At 34.4% G+C, this 21,970-nt stretch overlaps 1 protein-coding gene across 1 annotated transcript in view; it reads left to right on the top strand.

Annotated features, from left to right (window-relative positions):
* Positions 1–21,970, top strand: part of lrrc75a (leucine rich repeat containing 75A) — a 51,746-nt gene that overhangs the window by 10,513 nt on the left and 19,263 nt on the right. Inside the window, exons 2-3 of the mRNA XM_087796191.1 lie at positions 1,636–1,764; positions 16,240–16,352. Coding sequence (XP_087652317.1) covers positions 1,636–1,764; positions 16,240–16,352 — 242 coding nt within the window. The remainder of the gene's footprint in view (positions 1–1,635; positions 1,765–16,239; positions 16,353–21,970) is intronic.

The following is a 21,970-nucleotide window of genomic DNA, read 5'->3' as shown; positions in this document are numbered from 1 at the left end:
TATGTACTAAGTAAGAGAGATTTCTGAATTTCATATATATTGTCAAATAGTAGGGGGCAGAAGACCACCATGCAAATTCTAATATGTAATTAAATGTATCTATTACATACTAAGTAAGAGAGATTTAAGAATTTCATCTATATTGTCCAATAGTAAGTAAGTAAGTAAGTAAGTAATATTTATTTATATAGCGCTTTTCGAGACCAGGGTCACAAAGCGCTTTAACAATCAAAACAATACTCAAAACAGTAGTAGGGGGCAGAAAGGGGGGCAGAAGACATTGACAAATCGAATATGTCAAATTTTTATTAAACCATATTTCTTATATACTAAGTAAGATAGATTTCTAAATTTGAATCTATATTGTCCAGTACTAGGGGGCATAAGACCCCCATGAAAATTCCAATATGTCAAATATGTCAAATTTGAATTGAACCATATTTATTATGTACTTAGGAAGATAGATTTCTGAATTTCATTTATATTGTCAAATAATAGGGGGCAGAAAGGGGGGCAGAAGACCCCCATGAGAATTCTAATATGTCCAAATTTAATAAAATGTATCTATTACATACTAAGAGAGATTTCCTCAATTCTATCTATATTGTCCAATGGTAGGGGGCAGAAAGGGGGGCAGAAGCCCCCCCACGAAAATTCAAATATGTCAAATTTTTATTAAACCATATTTCTTATATACTAAGTAAGATAGATTTCTGAATTTTGTCTATATTGTCCAATACTAGGGGGCAAAAGACCCCCATAAAAATTCAAATACGTCAAATTTTAATTCAACCATATTTATAATGTACTAAGTAAGATAGATATCTGAATTTCATCTATATTGTCCAATACTAGGGGAAAATTTTTTGAAAATTCAAATACGTGTAATTTTTATTCAATTTCAACTTTATTTATTAAATAATAACTAACAGATTTTATGAATTTCATCTATATTGTCCTATAGTAGGGGGCAGAAAGACACCCATGGAAATTCAAATATGTCTACTTTTAATTAAAACAAATTTATTACATACTAAGTAAATGAGATTTCCTGCATTCCATTTCCTTGCTAGGGAGCAGAAAGGGGGGCAGAAGACCCCCCTGAAAATTCAAATACGTTCACTTTTAATTCAAATTAAACCATATTTATTTCAGACTAAGTAGGAGAGATTTACTGAATTCCGACTAAATTGTCGAATAGTAGGGGGGCAGAAAGGGGAGCAGTAGACCCCCTGAAATATGTTCATTGTCAATTAAGTGTAAAATGTATTATTATTTATACATATTATGAATGGATTCTTCCCATATTTTCAGAAATTTAAGACCCATAATGCACTTGGACTGATTCTCTTCTCTCTTTTTTGAGTTATTTTGTTTTTATTCAGGGATTTTATCTTTTAATGATGTATAATTGTCCAAGAGTTATGCTTGTCAGTGTGAACTCACTCGTATAAAAAAAAAAGGGTATTTTGATTATTTAATTGTTGTCGTACGCTTTAAATGCTGCAGTATATATACATTTTTAAATCTTAAATTCAACTTTTTACAACTTTAACTAAAAGTTGCTCCTACATAAACCACCTTCAGACGTGTAAACGAGGTGTTTTAATTAAAAGGTTTCCTGTTCATTGGCAGGATCTCGGGATGGAGTCGACGTCTCTGGACGACGTGTTGTATCGTTACGCCAGCTTCAGGAACCTGGTGGACCCCATCACCCACGACCTGATCATCAGCCTGGCCAGATACGTCCACTGCCCCAAGACGGTGAGACACGCAACACTCTGTGTTACCGTGTGAACGACAACACACACACACACACACACACACACACAAAAGAGTTGTGAGTGCCTGTGCATACGTGGGTTTGCTTGAGGGGATCTTCAGACTCTTGTGTTTGTTCAATCGTGTGTTGCTCTCTGTGAAAGGAGGGATGATGAAAGGAGGGATGACAGCCGCCTTAGAGGCTGAATAATGAACAAGGAAGAGAAAGATGGAGAAAATGATTAAAAGTGTCGTAGAGGGCAGAAAAAAATAAAATCCGATTCCACGTTTAAACATACTTTTGTCTTTATAATATTCCTTTTTTGCCTGTTATCTGTAGATTTTTGCAAAAACATTTAATTGAATACATTTTTTGGATACATTTTTTTAATAATTCATTTCAATTATATTTATATTTAAATTTGAATGTGTTTTTCTTGGATAAATGTTTTTTAAAGGGTGAATATTTTCAAAATAAAATACATATTTACACATACTTGTGCCAGACTAATCCAATCGAGCACTGAGCCTTTTGCTCAACCTGTTGAACTCACACCAATCTGTTACAATCTTACAGTTTCTTTAGAATCCACTATGATTTGATGAGCCAGTGCTTCTTATCGTCATGTGATCGTCTGCGGGTCACGTGATTGGCTGAAGCTTGAATTGAAGTAGCTCGGTACTTGTTTGGTTTTGCCTGGCGACACTTTTGTACCAACATTTTTATATTGAATTTAAAAGGCTACAAATTAATAAATATTAGAATTGGAAAATTTATGTTTGGATTTTTGGAATTGAAAAAACTTAAATTAATTTAGAAAACATTTAAATGTTTGAATTAAATTATGTAAAAATATTTTTGCTTTCCTTTATTTTATTAGTTTTATTTTATTTTTCTGTTGTATGTGTGTTTGTGTTTCTTATCCCTCAAATAATTAAAAAAAAAAAAGTTAAAAATTGAAAAAACTTGAATGTGTATACAAAGAAAATGCATGTATATATACATTAATTAGAAAAATATTACATTTTTATTTAATAATTAAAGTAAATTTATATATTTTTATAAACGTAATTTACTTTTGATTTAATTGTATTTTTTTAAATTCAGCCTTTCAATCAAGAAATTATTGAATGTGATTATTTTCTAAAATGTAAAAAAAAGTTTCAAATTTTGTAAAATGAATAAACTAAAGAGTTTAAAAAAAAATCCTCTTTTTTTTAAGAACAAATCATTCATTTTTGAAAATGTACTATTTTAAAAATTCAATTATTAAAAAACAAAACAAATTAAATTATTTTAATCAAGAAACAATTGATTGCGATTATTTTCAAAAATAAATGAAAAAATTCCAACATTTGGAAAAAATGAATAAAATGGAGTTAGAAAAAACAAATTTGAATGAATGAATTTTTGAAAATATACATTTAAAAAAATTAAATTATTTAATAAAACACACAAATTATACCTTTCATCAATTAAATTATTGAATATTATTATTTTAAAAATAATAATAAGATAAAAATATATAATAAAAGATAATTTGAATATGACCATTCAATATTCTGATTGGAAATTTAATTTTCGATTAAAAAAAAATTCTGTCATTTCAAACGTTAATAAAACCCAACTTATTTAACTATAAATATTTGTTTCTAATTTTATAGAAGCATCAGTTCAACACTGCAGGTGTGAAAGTATATTCACTTGAAGGGGGGAAGGGTGTTGTCGTAGTGTTACCAGGAGAAGAGGAAGTGTAGCTGAACATAGAGTTGTGTCTTTTCATTCCTTCATGTGTTTATGTTTTCCCTCAGATACACACACATCATCCTAATAGTTTTAGTTTGTGTTATTATTATTTATTTTTGTGTCAATCTGCATTTTTTAAATAAATAAAATAAAAAAATCAAATAAATGTAGAAAATAAATGTAATAAATATATTATTGGGAGTATTAAAGACATAATTAAGACACACACAGATCAACAACACAACATAAATGTACACCTGACACAAGCTCTCGGTGTGTGAGAAGTTTTCATTTGTAAATGTTGTGTGTTTGTCTTTGTTCTAAAGTGCGTCCTCTATTTCTTTCCATGTGGATCCATGACTTCAGTCTCCTGTTGTGAGTAAACACACCAGCATGTCTTTCATTCTCATTTCTCTTTCCAAACATCGGCATGTTTGCGTCGCTCACGATAATGACGGCAGAATTAAAAATTCCAATTTCCGTGATGGAGAGAAAAGCCTCTCTTTTGGTTAATCCTGGCTTAGTTTTGGTTTTTGTGTTTGTTGCTCGAGTCACACCTGGAAACACCTTTGTTGTCGTCGAGCACGAGGTAAAGAAGATAAGACTGTAGTGTGTATTGTTAAGAATCTGCAGCTACGATGCGATTCAATATACTGCGATATATATCATGATACTGTATTAACAAGTATATTTGTAGTATTGTCGAGTACTTGACTCTGGTGTTGCAGAATTTACAGACCACGTGACTCTTGACGAAGTCGTAACTGCTTTCATTTGTTTTCAAACAAAAATATGTCCAAACAGCAGAGTCGACTGTATCCTCTCGTCCTCAGTCATCTCTAAGTATTTAACTTTTTCTTAACTGTGGAGGACGTAATGACAGCTGCCATCTAGTGGCCGGAAGTTTAATTGAAACACAAAAATGAACACTGCCCTAATATTTGCATGTAAATTATTATTTAAAAGGGATTTACTTTATTTACACTTTTTTACAAGCACTATGGTAGCAGCTCAAATACTTTTTTGCGAGCCAAAGTATTCAAATTGAACATTGAAAGCATATATGTGGATCAGAATATTACATTTTTGAACATTTCAAATGTAAAAAATGTTGTTTTTTAAATTGAAATTCGTGCTTCTCCGTCGTCACGTGACTCTCGACATGACGCATGATTGGCTGAAAGTACGATCAAGTAGCTCGGTATTCTTTTAGTAATGTCTGGTGTCGCTAGTATAACAACATTTTTATATTGAATTTAAAAAGCTCAGGATTACAAAATATTGAATTTAGAAAATCTATCATTGGATTTTTGGATACAAGTTATCAAACTGTATAATTTTTTTTTAATTCACTTAAAAAATATTTAAATTTTTTAATTTATTATTAAAAAAAAGTATGTTGATCTCTTCTTTAAAATAAATATTAAATTCAATTATTACAAAAAGTAATAATTTTTAACAAATCATTAAAATTAACGACTTTGACCACCATCATGACAAGAAAACAATTATATTTGAATATATTTAAACGAAAAAAGATTTTGAATTTGTTCACATTAACTGAAAAATAGTTTAATAACATAAAAAACCTATTGTTTTTAAAGAAAAAACATTTTTTGCTCACCTTGACCTCATTTATCTGCAGCTCAGGAGGATGTCTTGCCTGGTTAAATCAAAATCAAAAGGCTTTTTCAAGTTCCTCGAAGTGTCCATGTCTGAAAAGTTATTTTCCTGTTGCAACTATTTAAAGAGTGTTTCCACAAAAGATGATGATAATCCTGTTTAAAAACAGCCTTGACGACTTCTTCGTGACCGACCCTGGAAATGTTTGAGTTTGAGAAGATTTCACATAAAGTTACCAAGTTTCTCTGAAACAATTTAGCTGCAGACCTGTCTTCTCAGGCCCCTCCACCTGCTCTCTTAAGCCCCTTCTTTACAAAGGGCTACCTGCTCTCTTAAGCCCCTTCTTTACGAAGGGCTACCTGCTCTCTTAAGCCCCTTCTTTACAAAGGGCTACCTGCTCTCTTAAGCCCCTTCTTTACAAAGGGCTACCTGCTCTCTTAAGCCCCTTCTTTAAAAAGGGCTACCTGCTCTCTTAAGCCCTTCTTTACAAAGGGCTACCTGCTCTCTTAAGCCCCTTCTATACAAAGGGCTACCTGCTCTCTCAAGGCCCCTTCTTTGCAGAAAGCTACCTGCTCTCTTAAGCCCCTTCTTTACGAAGGGCTAGCTGCTCTCTTAAGCCCCTTCTTTACAAAGGGCTACCTGCTCTCTTAAGCCCCTTCTTTACAAAGGGCTACCTGCTCTCTTAAGCCCCTTCTTTACAGAGGGATACCTGCTCTCTTAAGCCCCTTCTTTACAAAGGGCTACCTGCTCTCTCAAGCCCATGCTTTTCAGAGAACTACCTGCTCTAACAAGCCCTTATTTTACAGACAACTACTTTCTTTCTCAAGACCCTGCTTTGCAGACCGCTATCTGTTCTCTCAATACCCTCCTTTGTGGACGGCTATCTGCTATCTTAAGCCTCTTTCTTGCAGACGGCCACCTGCTCTCTCAAGCCCCTGTTTGGTGGACAGCTTCCCGGGCAGCTCCATGGATGGTTACTCTGTCAATGTAGTAACTCATTAACTATTATGATAAAAAGTAGCTTTTCTTTTTATTGTGGCAAGTTTGAAGCTCAGAATGTGTTTTTGCAGATCTTGTGATATTGAATTTATTTGGATGGAAACTATTTTCTCTGACCTTGTCAAAGCTGCAGCAGCCTGGACTTAAACATCTATTTATTTTTGATCTAACACCTCACGGATGATAATAAATACAGATATTTGCCTCTTAACTGAACCATTTCCAGCTTCTTGAAGAATCCACTGATGTCTGAATAATGTGTTCTTAACTAAGTCGAGTTTATATCATAGTGATCTTATCTGTCAATCATCTGGCCTCAGTGAGATTCAAAATGTCAGCATCTTTGCTTTTCCTCTGCTTTTATTTATGTCTGTCTGTTTCTCTGTCGTCCCCGGGGCTTCTGCAGCGTTTCCTTTGATGGGTCGGCTAATGGTTCGCTGCTTCTCTCGGCCAAAAGAGACGATGTTGGTCTGAGCAGCTGTTGCCAACTCACCCACACGAAAAACATAACAACTTGTTCTTGCCGCTGATTATTTATTGTCCTTCGAAGAGCAACGGCGCTGCTTGTCATGTGTTGTGTTGCATAAATCTTTATTAATCCTGATGTTTTATATTAAAAACTTAACTGACGAAGAAAATCTTCATTTTTAATGGAACACGCAAGATGATTAAAGGAATAACAACAAGATTTTAACATATTTTTATGGCAACAGTTCATAATTGCTAATTATATTTAATCGCTATAAACATTTTAAGGATTTTTTGTCTTTTGATTGACAATCCATCATAACAGTTTGCAAATCCATTTTCAATGTTCAACTTTACTGCCATCAGAATATTAAATTAAATTAAATTTTAAAAAATTAAAAAAGTTTTCTTGTTTTTTTTTTGGAATATTTTTTATAATTGAATTTAATCATTTATATATTGAAACATTTATTTTATTTTAATAATTTAATTGCAAAGTATGAAGTAAATAATATGTTCAAAGATAAATAATTTTTTTAAGCATAGAGTTTGATCCAATAAAAATACATTTTTTAAATTAATCTTTTCTTCATTCTTAGTCTTTTAAATTAAATATAAAAATATATCCCCCTTGGGAATGTATTGACTTTGAAAATATTCTTATTTAAACTATTACAACAACAACAAAAAAAAATCACCCTTTTAATATATTAATTATTGAATCCAATGATTCAAAGAAGACAATTTCAACTTTTAATGAAAAAAAAAAAAAAAAAAAAATGTAATGCTTAAAAACAACAACATTTAATTGTTAAATTCAACTATTTAATATTCTGATGACACTAATATATTTCCTTAAAAGTCGGCTTATGAAGCTGTACGAACAAAGTGAAAATTATTATTATTTATTAAAAATAAAAATAAAAAGCTCTAAAAATGACAATGAAAGAAAACCTGAACCTAAGCCGATCACTTGAAGAATTATACTCTTCTAGTTTAGATCTCTCTAACATTCCAAAGGTTATGTTTTTGTGTTAAAAAGCCTCTAAACGGTTAAATTCACAAATACATGTTCCTTTCTTCTTGCTGTATTGAAAGATTGATTCTCTTTTCACCTTCTTTTCTCTGATTGTATTCTTAGAGAAGTCTACTCCAGCAGCACATTAACTGCCTCTAGATGAATAGAAAGTGCGACTCAAATGGAATCCTCACTGCGACTCTCCAAGAGTGCCGGCGTGAACGTTCAACGTTCTCGTCATTGATCGGTCGCTATAAACCCAGAGTGCTTCAGTGTCAAACACCCGATGATTCTTCACTTCAGAGGACATGTATCGATTGGTATTTGAATAGGACGAGCTCGACTAATTATCACCAGGATACTTGTTTTTAAAGTGACAGACGAACATCTTGTTTTGCTCGTACTCGTTCGAACAGTAGCAATAATTACGATATATTGTGATACTGTAATAACAAGTATATATGTGTAGTATTGTCAAGTACTTGACTCTGGTGTTGCAGAATTTACAGACCACATGACTCTTGAGGAAGTCGTAACTGCTTTCATTTGTTTTTCAAACTTAAATATGTGCAAACATCAGCTTTTAAAAGCTGCTGGAGTCGCCTGTATCCTCTCGTCCTCAGTCATCGCCAGATCACAGTTAATTTGTAATTGTATCGGTACTAGGATGTGTGTTTTCGCAAGAATGTAGCGATACAATACATATCATGTTATAGGGTCAACGATGCGATATATCCTGATACTGTAGTAACAAGTATATATTTGTAGTATTGTCGAGTACTTGTCTCTGGTGTTGCAGAATTTACAGACCACATGACTCTTGACAAAGTCGTAACTGCTTTTATTTGTTTTCAAACTAAAATATGTCCAAACATCAGCTTTAAAAGCTGCTGGAGTCACTGTATCCTCTCGTCCTCAGTCATCACCAGATCACAGTTAATTTGTAATTGTATCGGTACTAGGATGTGTATTGGCAAGAATCTAGCAATACAATACATATCACTATACAGGGTCAACGATACAATATATCGTGATACTGTAGTAACAAGTATATATGTGTAGTATTGTCGAGTACTTGACTCTGGTGTTGCAGAATTTACAGACCACATGACTCTTGAGGAAGTCGTAACTGCTTTCATTTGTTTTTCAAACTAAAATATGTCCAAACATCAGCTTTTAAAAGCTGCTGGAGTCGCCTGTATCCTCTCGTCCTCAGTCATCGCTGGGATGTCACAGGATTTCATTGTTGCTTTAGCTGTGGAGGTTGTAATGACTGATGACATCTAGAGGCCGGAAGTTTAATTGCAACACAAAAAATGTTAATTGTAAATTACACTCACTTAATTTAAATATAAACCATGAATAACTGTGATAAAATAAATACAGTAAATAATATATATATATATATATATATATATATATATATATATATACACTTGTTAACTGGTACAGTGCTTTTGAATACCTACAAAAGGAAATAATTAATCAAAGGAAAAGGAAATCATTATTGTGATATTCAAGTGTATCAATATTTTCAGTGTCAATAATGGTTAGATCTTGGGTGTATCTGTAGTTTATCTGGATTCTTCACTTGTGTGGCTTCTCACTGCTGCTGCTGCTCTGAGAAAGCATGACTTCATCAAACAAAGTTAAGTGAATCCGATGGTGACTGAGGACGAGAGGATACAGTGACTCCAGCAGCTTTTAAAGCTGATGTTTGGACATATTTTGGTTTCAAAACAAATGAAAGCAGTTACGACTTCGTCAAGAGTCATGTGGTCTGTCAATTCTGCAACACCAGAGTCAAGTACTCGACAATACTACACATATATACTTGTTACTACAGTATCACTATAAATCGTATCGTTGAACCTGTATTGTGATACGTATTGTATTGCTAGATTATTATACACATACACAATACACATCCTAGTATCGATACAAAGACAAATTAACTGTGATCCTGGCGATGACTGAGGACGAGAGGATACAGTGACTCCAGCAGCTTTTAAAGCTGATGTTTGGACATATTTTAGTTTGAAAACAAATTAAAGCAGTTACGACCTCATCAAGAGACATGTGGTCTGTAAATTCTACAACACCAGAGTCAAGTACTCGACAATACTACAAACACATATACTTGTTACTACAGTATCACTGTTTATGGTATCGCCAGATGCTTGTCAATAAACTGGTGGTGATAAATAGTAGATTCACTGCTGAAATACCTGGAGGGTTTTGACCTGGATCAGAGTGAGACCACCTGATGTGTCACTGACCAACTGTCAAGTTGTACTGATGTGTGATGATGGACAGATGTATGAGCAGAAATATCATCAGGAAGGTTCTGAGAAAAGAGGGAGAGAGAAAGAGAGAGAGAGAAAAAGAGGGAAAAGGTGATGTCATGAGACCTCCAGATCTGGTCCAGTGATGTTGATTGGTATCAATAATTCAAATGGAGTCTGAGGACGCAGCAGAAGATCCAGACTGAAGGACATTAAAGATGCTGGAGCTTCTGATCGACCCCTCGGTTCAACGGCAGCTTCACTGCATCATGAAATCATGACACGACTGTCCATCACTCCTGACTCTGAGTGAAGCTTTGTCTGGAAATATAGACACTTGACTCTGTTCCTCTGACCTTCTTGATGTGTTTGAACAGGATTTTAACAGAGTTTGATGTTTAATAACATCATTTAAAACATATTTTTTTATATATTTTATTCATATTTTTTATGGGTATGTTTGTCCAAATATAACAACATTTTATAGGAAGTTAAAAGGCTACAAATAATAATGCAGGTGTGACATTTAATGGGTTTGAAAAATAACAGTACACACAAACACACAAACATGATCACACGAAAAAACACAAAATCAACACACAGACACAGTCATATGAACACACTTACACATAAATATATGAACACACATGAACCCACACATATATGAACACACTTACACATAAATATATGAACACACATAAACCCACATACATATGAACACACACACAAATATATGAACACACATAAACCCACAAACATATTAACACACTTACACATACATATATGAACACACATAAACCCACATACATATGAACACACACACAAATATACGAACACGCATGAACCCACACACATATGAACACACTTGCACATAAATATATGAACACACATGAACCCACACATATATGAACACACAGGCACACAAATATATGAACACACATAAACCCACAAACATATGAACACACACACAAATATATGAACACACATAAACCCACAAACATATGAACACACACACAAATATATGAATACACATAAACCCACACACATATGAACACACTTACACACAAATATATGAACACACATGAACCCACACATATATGAACACACACATATATGAACACACATAAACCCACAAACATATGAACACACTTACACATACATATATGAACACACATGAACCCACACATATATGAACACACAGGCACACAAATATATGAACACACATAAACCCACAAACATATGAACACACACAAAAATATATGAATACACATGAACCCACACACATATGAACACACTTACACACAAATATATGAACACACATGAACCCACACATATATGAACACACAAATATATGAACACGCATATGAAAACACAGACACACAAATATATGAACACACATGAAAACACAGACATATGAACACACAAATATATGAACACACATATGAAAACACAGACACACAAATATATGAACACACAAATATATGAACACACATATGAAAACACAGACACACCAATTTATGAACACACAGACAAACAAATATATGAACACACAGACACACAAATGTATGAACACACATATGAACACACAAATATATGAACACACTAACACACAAATATATGAACACAAATAAACCCACACACACGAGCCTACAAACGCATGAACACACAGACACAGTCATATGAACACAGTGACACAAATAAATGAACACACATGAACCCACACACATATGAACACACAGACACACAAACAGGATCACATAGAGACACAGACTCACACACCTATGACACAGCCGCAAATGTACACACACACACACACACTCACAAAGATGTGAACCAACACACATGTAGATGAACACACATACACGTATGAACACACAGGCATAAATATATAATCACAGACACACACATGAACACACACATATGAACGCAGAGACACACATGTACACACAAACATCTGAACACACGGACACACACACAGGGTTAAATCATAAGTGAGTCAGACACAAAAGTGTGTTTGTGTGTCTGTTCTTTTAAAGCCTGAACAACACAACAGGTTGATTTACTGCGATTCGTCGTCAGGAAGTAAAAGAGAAAAACTCTCGATTCCTCAAAAGTGTTTTTCTTCTTCTGGTCGGTGTTTAGGAGCCGAATACTCACAACACAAACACTACACACAGTTGACGGTTCACACACTGATGCGTGTTTTTATTGAGATTGTTTGTGTTGTTTGACGGTGAAGGAAGCGACAAACATGACTCACACGTGAATCCAATGTTAATCTGCAAGTGACGCCTGCAGCAAAGTACACACTCATGCACACACTCATGCACACACACACTTACTCACTCACACACACATATGAACATATGGACCCACACATACATACACACACACACATATGAACATATGGACCCACACATACACACACACATACAATAACAGGACCTCACACACAAAAGCACAAACGCACTTTTTAACACGCATGCACGCACACAAATGCAAACACATAAGCATGCACATGCACACACATTTAGACAAGTATGCAGAACACAGATAGGAAAACACACACACAAGTGCACACACATTAACACACATGAACACCTAGATGCACAGACACACCTTGTGTGTGTTTTTGTGTCTTTGTATTCCTGTTTGAGTCTATGTGTTCATTGGGTTGTGTGTATTTATGTGCGTTTGTGTTCATGTGTGTGTGTTTTCATGTGTCAAAGAGACTCACACATGAGCACACAGACATACAAACATTAACACACAGATACCCATGAACACAATGACACACACACTCACAGACACACACATATGAACACACAGATACCCATGGACATAAAGACACACTCACACACAGACTAACAGGGAAACACACACACACATGAACACAAGGACACACACACATGAACACAAAGACACAGTAATACATGAGCGCACACACACACACAGATGAACACACAGACAGACACATACACAGAGACACACACACACGGACACCTACACACACTGTAATGCATGTACACACACACTTTAATAAATAGGCACACACACACATAAACACACATACACAGAGTAATCAACAGATATGTACACGGAAACACACGGTAACACAAAGAGAGACACACGAGCACATACACAAACACACACGAACACACCGAAACACACATGATCACGCACACATGAACACACACACACAGTAATAAACAGACACACACTTTAATAAACAGACACACATATGAACACACAGACACATACATACACACGCACACACAGGCGCACACACACACTTGGACACCTACACACACATTAATCCACGGACAATCACACACACACAAACGCACCGAAACACACAGTAACACAAAGACAGACACATGAGCACATACACAAAAACACACGAACACACATGATCACGCACACATGAACACACACACACACACATGAACGCACACACACACACAAATGGACACCTACACACAGTAATAAAAAGACACACATATGAACACACAGACACATACATACACACGCACACACCCACACACAGGCGCACACACACACTTGGACACCTACACACACAGTAATCCACAGACAATCACACACACACAAATGGACACCTACACACAGTAATAAAAAGACACACATATGAACACACAGACACATACATACACACGCACACACCCACACACAGGCGCACACACACACTTGGACACCTACACACACAGTAATCCACAGACAATCACACACACACAAACGCACCGAAACACACAGTAACACAAAGACAGACACGCTTGAACACAAAGACAGACACACAGGGTTAAAAACACCAGTGAGTCATCAGTGTGTTTGTGCGTCTGATTGTTGTTCTGCAGCAGATCTTCAAGTCGTATCGAGAGATTTTCTCTTTTTTTTTAAAAATCTGCTCCAAAAGTTACGCAACAAGAAAGTTTGTCAAGCGAGTGGAAAATGATCGAGTGATTTCTTTACATAACAGCTTTGATTACACACTCCTTGAAGTGTTTGTGCGTGTGCATGTGCGTGTGTGTTTGTGCGTGTGTGCGTGCGTGTGTGCGTGTGTGCGTGTGTGCGTGTGTGTGTGTGTGTGTGAACCTTCACTCCAGAGATCTTTACACTCTTTAATTGCTCATCAGTTCCTCTGTCGTCACGTCCGACATGTCGTCGTCTGAGAGTAGAGACTCGTGCGAACACACACTCGTGCGAACACACACTCGTGCGAACACACACTCGTGCGAACACACACTCGTGCGAACACACACTCGTGCGAACACACACTCGTGCGAACACACACTCGTGCGAACACACACTCGTGCGAACACACACTTGTGCGAACACACACTCGTGCGAACACACACCTGCTGGCTTCGAGTTCAGGTGCTTCATCTGTCAGAGATGCTTCTTCTCCAGAGATGTGAAAAAAATCATCTTTAATTAATTTAATATTTAGTGTTTAATGAGCATGAAAATAAGTTATTAGCTTGAAAAACAAGGAAAGAAAATAGTATGAAAACTAATAAAGATTGCACGAAAATTTGAAAAAAATACCCGAAAAAAACAATTAAAACATATTTTATTGATCTACATATCATTTTTAGACATCTTTGATTTTTAATTTACAAATCTATGATTTGGAAAAACTGCGAAAAAAAAAGAATTACGAAAAATAACAGATAAGAAATAAGTATAAACACAATATGGCTTATAAAATAGAATATATAATAATATAATAAGTGAATCATAAATTCAAGTATCTAAAACTTTAATTCTATTCAATTGAAAATAAAAAATACGAATTAACAGTATAAGTGAATTAATCGGAAAATGTATCACTATTTAACTGTTATTAAAGCTTAATTTAACGTCTTTTTCTGAGTTATTTCAACCATAACTACAGTATTTCCTTGACAACAAATTAAAATGTTATTAATTTATTAAAGATTCTTTTCATCTTCATAAGAAATCTGAAGTTTAAATTGTCTTATTTTATCCTTTTTATGCTGTTGGATAGTAAATAAATTAAATTATTTGTTATTAATTTAATTTAATTTTTAAAAAGCTAAAATGTCTAAAAAGTATAAAAATGACTGTATATTAATACATGTGTACATTCTAATATAATTGAAAACAACGTATTATTGCGCAAAATGAAATGTAACTTATAGTAAAATTGATTAAAAATGATGATGAAAAAATGGTTTATTATTTTACAACAAACATGAAGTGAAGTCAAGGGACACGAATACAAAAGTTTGAACTTTTAAATGATTGAAGTAATTTTTGGTGAACGATATCTCAATATCACTATGAATGTTGTTATATAACACTTTACTGTGTACTTGTTTTATTTTCAATACTTGTTGTTTGATCATTTCTAATTTTATTATAACTATCTGAAATTGTATATATTGACTATAATGTATTGTTATTTTGGGTAAATATTTTCAAATTTTAATGCAATTTTCTTTAGTTTTCTTACAATTTTTTTCTGTTTTTCATGCTAATAACTTAGGATAGTTTTGTTTTCAGTAAACTAAAAATCTTAAATGTCTAAAAAATATATAAGAATTATATGTAGATTAATAGAAAATAGTTTTTTGGGGTAGTTTTTTAAAAATTACACAGTAAAAGTATAATATATGTATATATATATGTACAATTATTTTATTCATCTACATGTCATTTTTATACTTTTTAGACATTTTAGATTTTTACTTGAAAAATCTATGATTTGAAAAAAGAACTACAAAAAAAACAGAAAAAGAAATAGTATGAAAACTAAAAAAGATTGCACAAAAAATTAAAGAAATTATACCCAAAAATCAATGAATAAATCTATTTTAATAATCTAATTGCATTTTGTATTTTTACCTTACAAATCTATGAATTGAAAAACTGCGAAAAAAAAAGAAAGAAAGATAAGAAACTAGCATGAAAAGAAAACAAGTTATTATCTTGAAAAAAAGTAATAGTAAAATCCTTTAAAGTATGTATTGTATTGCGTATTATTTTGATTGTTTAAGCGCTTTGTGACCCTGGTCTGGAAAAGCGCTATATAAATACAAATTACTTACTTAAAATAATACTAAAACTGAAGAAATTGCACGAAATTTTCTTTTTTTAATGCTATTTTTTGTTTTGTTTCGGGCTCTTTCTTTTTTATTACATTTGGGAGACGGGAGTTTGTGTGAAAATTGAAAGTATGTCATTTGTCATTGTCATTTTGACCTTTTTCTAATGTACATTTGATGCATAAATCATGACATTTGAGGTTATTTACGTGTGTGTGTGTGTTTGTGTGTGTGTGTGTGTGTGTGTGGCAGGAGGGCGACTCTCTAGGCGCCATGGAGAAGGTGTGTCGTCAGCTGACCTACCACCTCAGCCCTCACTCTCAGTGGAGACGACAGGGTCTGCTCAAGAGGAAACCTCAGGCCTGGTGAGTCAGTCGTGTTTCAACCTCACACGCCGTGTGTCGTCATGTGTGTCGTCATGTGTGTCGTCATGTGTGTCGTCATGTGTGTCGTCATGTGTGTCGTCATGTGTGTCGTCATGTGTGTCGCCCCGTGTGTCGTCATGTGTGTCGTCATGTGTGTCGTCATGTGTGTCGTCATGTGTGTCGTCATGTGTGTCGTCATGTGTGTCGTCATGTGTGTCGTCATGTGTGTCGCCCCGTGTGTCGTCATGTGTGTCGCCCCGTGTGTCGTCATGTGTGTCGCCCCCTGTGTCGCCCCTGTGTCATCATGTGTGTCGCCCCCTGTGTCGCCCTGTGTGTCGCCCCCTGTGTCGCCCCCTGTGTCGCCCCCTGTGTCGCCCTGTGTGTCGTCATGTGTGTCGTCATGTGTGTCGTCATGTGTGTTGTCATGTGTGTCGTCATGTGTGTCGTCATGTGTGTCGCCCCGTGTGTCGTCATGTGTGTCGTCATGTGTGTCGTCATGTGTGTCGCCCCGTGTGTCGTCATGTGTGTCGTCATGTGTGTCGTCATGTGTGTCGTCATGTGTGTCGTCATGTGTGTCGCCCCGTGTGTCGTCATGTGTGTCGTCATGTGTGTCGTCATGTGTGTCGTCATATGTTGCCTTCTTTTCGACGCCCGTCTGTCCAACCCTCGACCTCTGTGACCTCTAGATGTCCTCTGGCTCACCAGTCGGGTGGACATGAATAATTTATTATAATGTATTTATAGACATTAAAAAATAAATGTGCTTTAGAATTTAACATGTTTTAAAGAGGGTCTCAGAAAATGTAAATGTTCTTAAATATCATGATTTTATTTTTTCAAGATACAGTATTAATACTTAACACTGTAAAAATAATTTTGGTTATTGTTTTTTTTTGCTTTTATTTTTTTAATATATATATTTTATGGTTTATATTTTAATAAAGTGTCTATAAACAATAAAAATGTTACAGTTTTTTGTTAATTTTTGTGAGGCAATTTCACTACGAGCCACTAGATGGCATGAAACCCCCGGCAAAGATCCGGGGGGTGGGGGGGGTTGACTGAGGTTGAGAGGATACAGTCGTCGACTTTAGCGCCGTTCAATGTGGTCTGTAAATTCTGCGACACCAGAGTCAAGTACTCGACAGTACTACGAATATATATATTGTGTAGTGGCCCCGGTATCGTAATACCTATCGTATCGCCGGATATAAAATACAGATTTAAACTATAAAACTACAGATTTAAACTGTAAAACTACAGGTTTAAACTATAAAACTACAGATTGAAACTACACAACTACAGATTTAAACTATGAAACTACCGATTTAAACTATAAAACTACAGATTTAAACTATAAAACTACCGATTTAAACTATAAAACTACAGATTTAAACTATAGGACTACAGATTTAAACTATAAAACTACAGATTTAAACTATACAACTACAGATTTAAACTATACAACTACAGATTTAAACTATGAAACTACAGGTTTAAACTATACAACTACAGATTTAAACTACAAAAGCTACAGATTTAAACTATACAACTACAGATTTAAACTATACAACTACAGGTTTAAACTACAAAAACTACAGATTTAAACTATATTACTACAGATTTAAACTATGAAACTACAGATTTAAACTATAAAACTACAGATTTAAACTATACAACTACAGGTTTAAACTACAAAAACTACAGATTTAAACTATATTACTACAGATTTAAACTATGAAACTACAGATTTAAATTATAGAGCTACAGATTTAAAATATAAAACTACAGATTTAAACTATACAACTACAGATTTAAACTAAAAAAACTACAGATTTAAACTATAAAACTACAGATTTAAACTATACAACTACAGGTTTAAACTATGAAACTACAGGTTTAAATTATAAAGCTACAGATTTAAAATATAAAACTACAGATTTAAAATATAAAACTACAGATTTAAACTATAAAACTACAGATTTAAACTATACAACTACAGATTTAAACTAAAAAAACTACAGATTTAAATTATAAAGCTACAGATTTAAACTATACAACTACAGATTTAAACTAAAAAAACTACAGATTTAAACTATAAAACTACAGATTTAAACTATACAACTACAGGTTTAAACTATGAAACTACAGGTTTAAATTATAAAGCTACAGATTTAAAATATAAAACTACAGATTTAAAATATAAAACTACAGATTTTCTTCTTCTGTCTCAGTCATTTAAACCCTTAAAAAGATTGTTTATGTCTTTATGTTAAAAACGCTCAAAGATTAACTACATTTTTTTTTGTCTTTTTACTTAAATTGCAGCAACTTTCTGATGGTTTCAAGTACTTTTATTTCAACTTGAAACAACCCCAAACCCAAAACCCTTGGGAATATTAAAAATGATAAGATTTTTCATTTTTGATAAATAATCCTCGCTGTGATCTACTGTGACTCTGATACTCTTAAATTGGTTGATGGTTCGAGTCCTTCACTTCTCCAGTCTTCGAAGCAACAATTATTTCTTGAAAAGACTGAAACCACGAGAGACTCTGGACTAATCCAGTGGATTATTCATCTGGATCAGATCAGAGACGTTTTAATGAAGCCAACGTTGTGACAAAGACCCGGAGTTTATCTCATTCATGCATTTATTCAACAGGCAATCGTGTCCAAAGATCTAAATTACAAAGCTGTTCAGTTGTGTTGTGTTGACAACCGTCCGTCCTCGAGTGTGCGAGGTGAGTGGGTTCATGGTGTCGTTGTGTTATTGTCCACCTCGACCTCCGACACACTGAGAGAGCAGCAGCGCCTCCTTCAGTTTCGTATCAGGTTTCCACTTCCTGGATGCAATTCGTTTCATCTACTGAACAATAATGATGCGTCTAAGCAAGAATCTGGCGATATGATACAGGGACAATGATACGATATATGGTGATACTGTAGTAACAAGGATATATTTGTAGTATTGTTGAGTACTTGACTCTGGTGTTTACAGACCACATGACTTTTGACGAAGTCGTAACTGCTTTCATTTGTTTTGAAACCAAAAATATGTCCAAACATCAGCTTTAATAGTTGCTGGAGTCGACTGTATCCTCTCGTCCTCAGTCATAACTGCTTTCATTTGTTTTGAAACCAAAAATATGTCCAAACATCAGCTTTAATAGCTGCTGGAGTCGACTGTATCCTCTCGTCCTCAGTCATAACTGCTTTCATTTGTTTTGAAACCAGAAATATGTCCAAAAATCAGCTTTAAAAGTTGCTGGAGTCCACTGTATCCTCTCGTCCTCAGTCGTAACTGCTTTCATTTGTTTTGAAACAAAAAATATGTCCAAACATCAGCTTTAAAAGCTGCTGGAGTCGACTGTATCCTCTCTTCCTCAGTGGTAACTGCTTTCGTTTGTTTTGAAACCAAAATATGTTTAAACATCAGCTTTTAAAGCTGCTGGAGTCGACTGTATCCTCTCGTCCTCAGTCATAACCGGGTTCTCACAGGATTTCGTTGTTCCTTCAGCTGCAAGGATGTAATGATTGCTGCCATCTAGAGGCTAGATTTTTAATTACAACACAAAAAATTATAAAAGCAGTGAATATTTACATGTTTATTGTAAATTATTTTATTTATTACACACTTTGTTAAAATATATAAACCATTGAATAACTTAAAATCACCATTAAATGTGTAGGAAAAATATTGTTCTTATTATTCATCCTCCGTTTTTGGCACTTTTCACGCCCCGCACCGTCAAAATGTGCTCCTCGATCGGACTCGCACCGCTTTCGAATTTTTATTTTTATAATAGTTTTTTTTTCTGCGAAAAACTGGGATAAAAAAATGTGCAAATCTGCGATGTTTTTCAAACGTCTCCTGCTCAGGCGTACGTTCACGTAGAAACACCGTTCGAACTTTAAAATGTAAATAAAAGTCCAAATTATCAACGTGGGTTTTGACTCTTTTGTAGCTTTCATAGTATTTTCGTCAAATGGAAAATCGCTGACAGCCCACCTCTTGCCATTTCCAGACGTGGAAATTGTCTCTTTTAAAGATACTAAGCTTTTAAATATCGATCGATTATATCGCTGAATCAATATTTTCTCTCCTCCACTGATCGTCTTTTGTAAGGTGGTGACATCACCGATGACATCTGACCTTTTAAACCTCAGGTTAACGCGTACCATCATTTTAATTGGTCAATGTATGGATTTTTTTGCACTATAGTCCGAAAGTGTTTTTATGTCACAGTTGAAGCACAAATTGTATTTTAGTTGTGATGTGAAGAGCATTTTTTTTGCAATATATTAAAGTTTTTGGTTCATTTAAATTTTTCCTTCGATCGTATCCTCGTTTGTTACCTGTGAACACAAATCTGTGATTGTTTATTCAACAGTAAATCGACTGAAATCTAGATTAAAAGGGCGAATTATTTCACCGAAATTTACTTTATAGTCAATATCAAACATTTAAGCAGTTAAAGTCACGTTCAAAATCTGTGTTTAAACTGCAGGAAGTATTATGAGTATTAATTTTGTATGATTGTTGACACCAAAAATGAATGTCCCGTATCTTATTTTGACATCTTTATTAAGCCATTATATCAAGATAAACATGAATCTAATTTTATTTTGACACAAACCAATGGTGTCCATGTTGTTGTTCGTGTTGTTACAGTTTAGTTTCCGACATGTTTATCCTCTGATGGATGTTGATGTTGTTATTTTTATACTCAGTGTTGTTGAGGTTTTTAATGGTTATCGATTGTGTATTTTATGGGTTTTTTTTCCCACTTTAGTGATACAGTCCTTCCCTGGAACACATTATCAGTCTGCGGTCGACTGTTAAACTCTCAGCTTTGTTGCTGAATAGAAGAAAGTAGTTTGTGTGTCTGACAGACGCTGAAGTGTGGATGTGAAAATGAACAAATCTCTCTGTTCTTTGTCTGCTCGGCGAACAACAGCCTCGTTCAATGGTCCTGGAATGAGGCTTGTGCTCGACCCCCCCGCAGACACACCATGAGACTTTTGTCTTCCGTCGCCTCGTTTCCGCCATTCACAGATTCACCGCTTTCTTTTATTCTGTTCTTGATGATGTCGTCGTAAAACTGAAAAGTTCCTGTTACCATAGCGACCTGTAAAGATGGTAATGAACATGAAGTTAAAAAGATTAAAAACTAGTTGAATTAAAGGAATTTGAATTTGTAAAATCACTGTCAAAAGATATGAAACACTTTCTGCCCGTGACCCTTGAGCAAGGATGGGCCATTTAATTTCCTCAGGGGCCACATTATACTGTTGTTAGGGACCGTCAAGCTAAAAAAAAAGAGTGAAAATTTAAAAAAAGGAAAAGTTTCTTAAAAGCCTTTAAAAGGGAAAATTAACCTATGCCAATAAAATACACTAATCATCAAAATGAATTAACTTTTTTTTTTTTCCTAAATATGATCTTAATATTTACTCTGATGGATGTTGATGTTGTTATTTTTGGACTCGATGTTGTTGAGGTTTCCTAATGGTCTGTTATCTATTGTAAATTTTAAGTTTTTCCACTTATGTTTTTGCCATATTTTACTGTAGTTAGGGACTGTCAAGCTAAAAAAAAGAGAGTGAAAATTAAA

This window comes from Callionymus lyra, chromosome 7 (assembly GCF_982586985.1).
Source record: "Callionymus lyra chromosome 7, fCalLyr1.hap1.1, whole genome shotgun sequence".
Classification (NCBI taxonomy): Eukaryota; Metazoa; Chordata; class Actinopteri; order Syngnathiformes; family Callionymidae; genus Callionymus; species Callionymus lyra.
The sequence above is the reverse complement of the archived record's forward strand: the minus strand, read 5'-3'. Positions and strand labels throughout refer to the sequence as shown.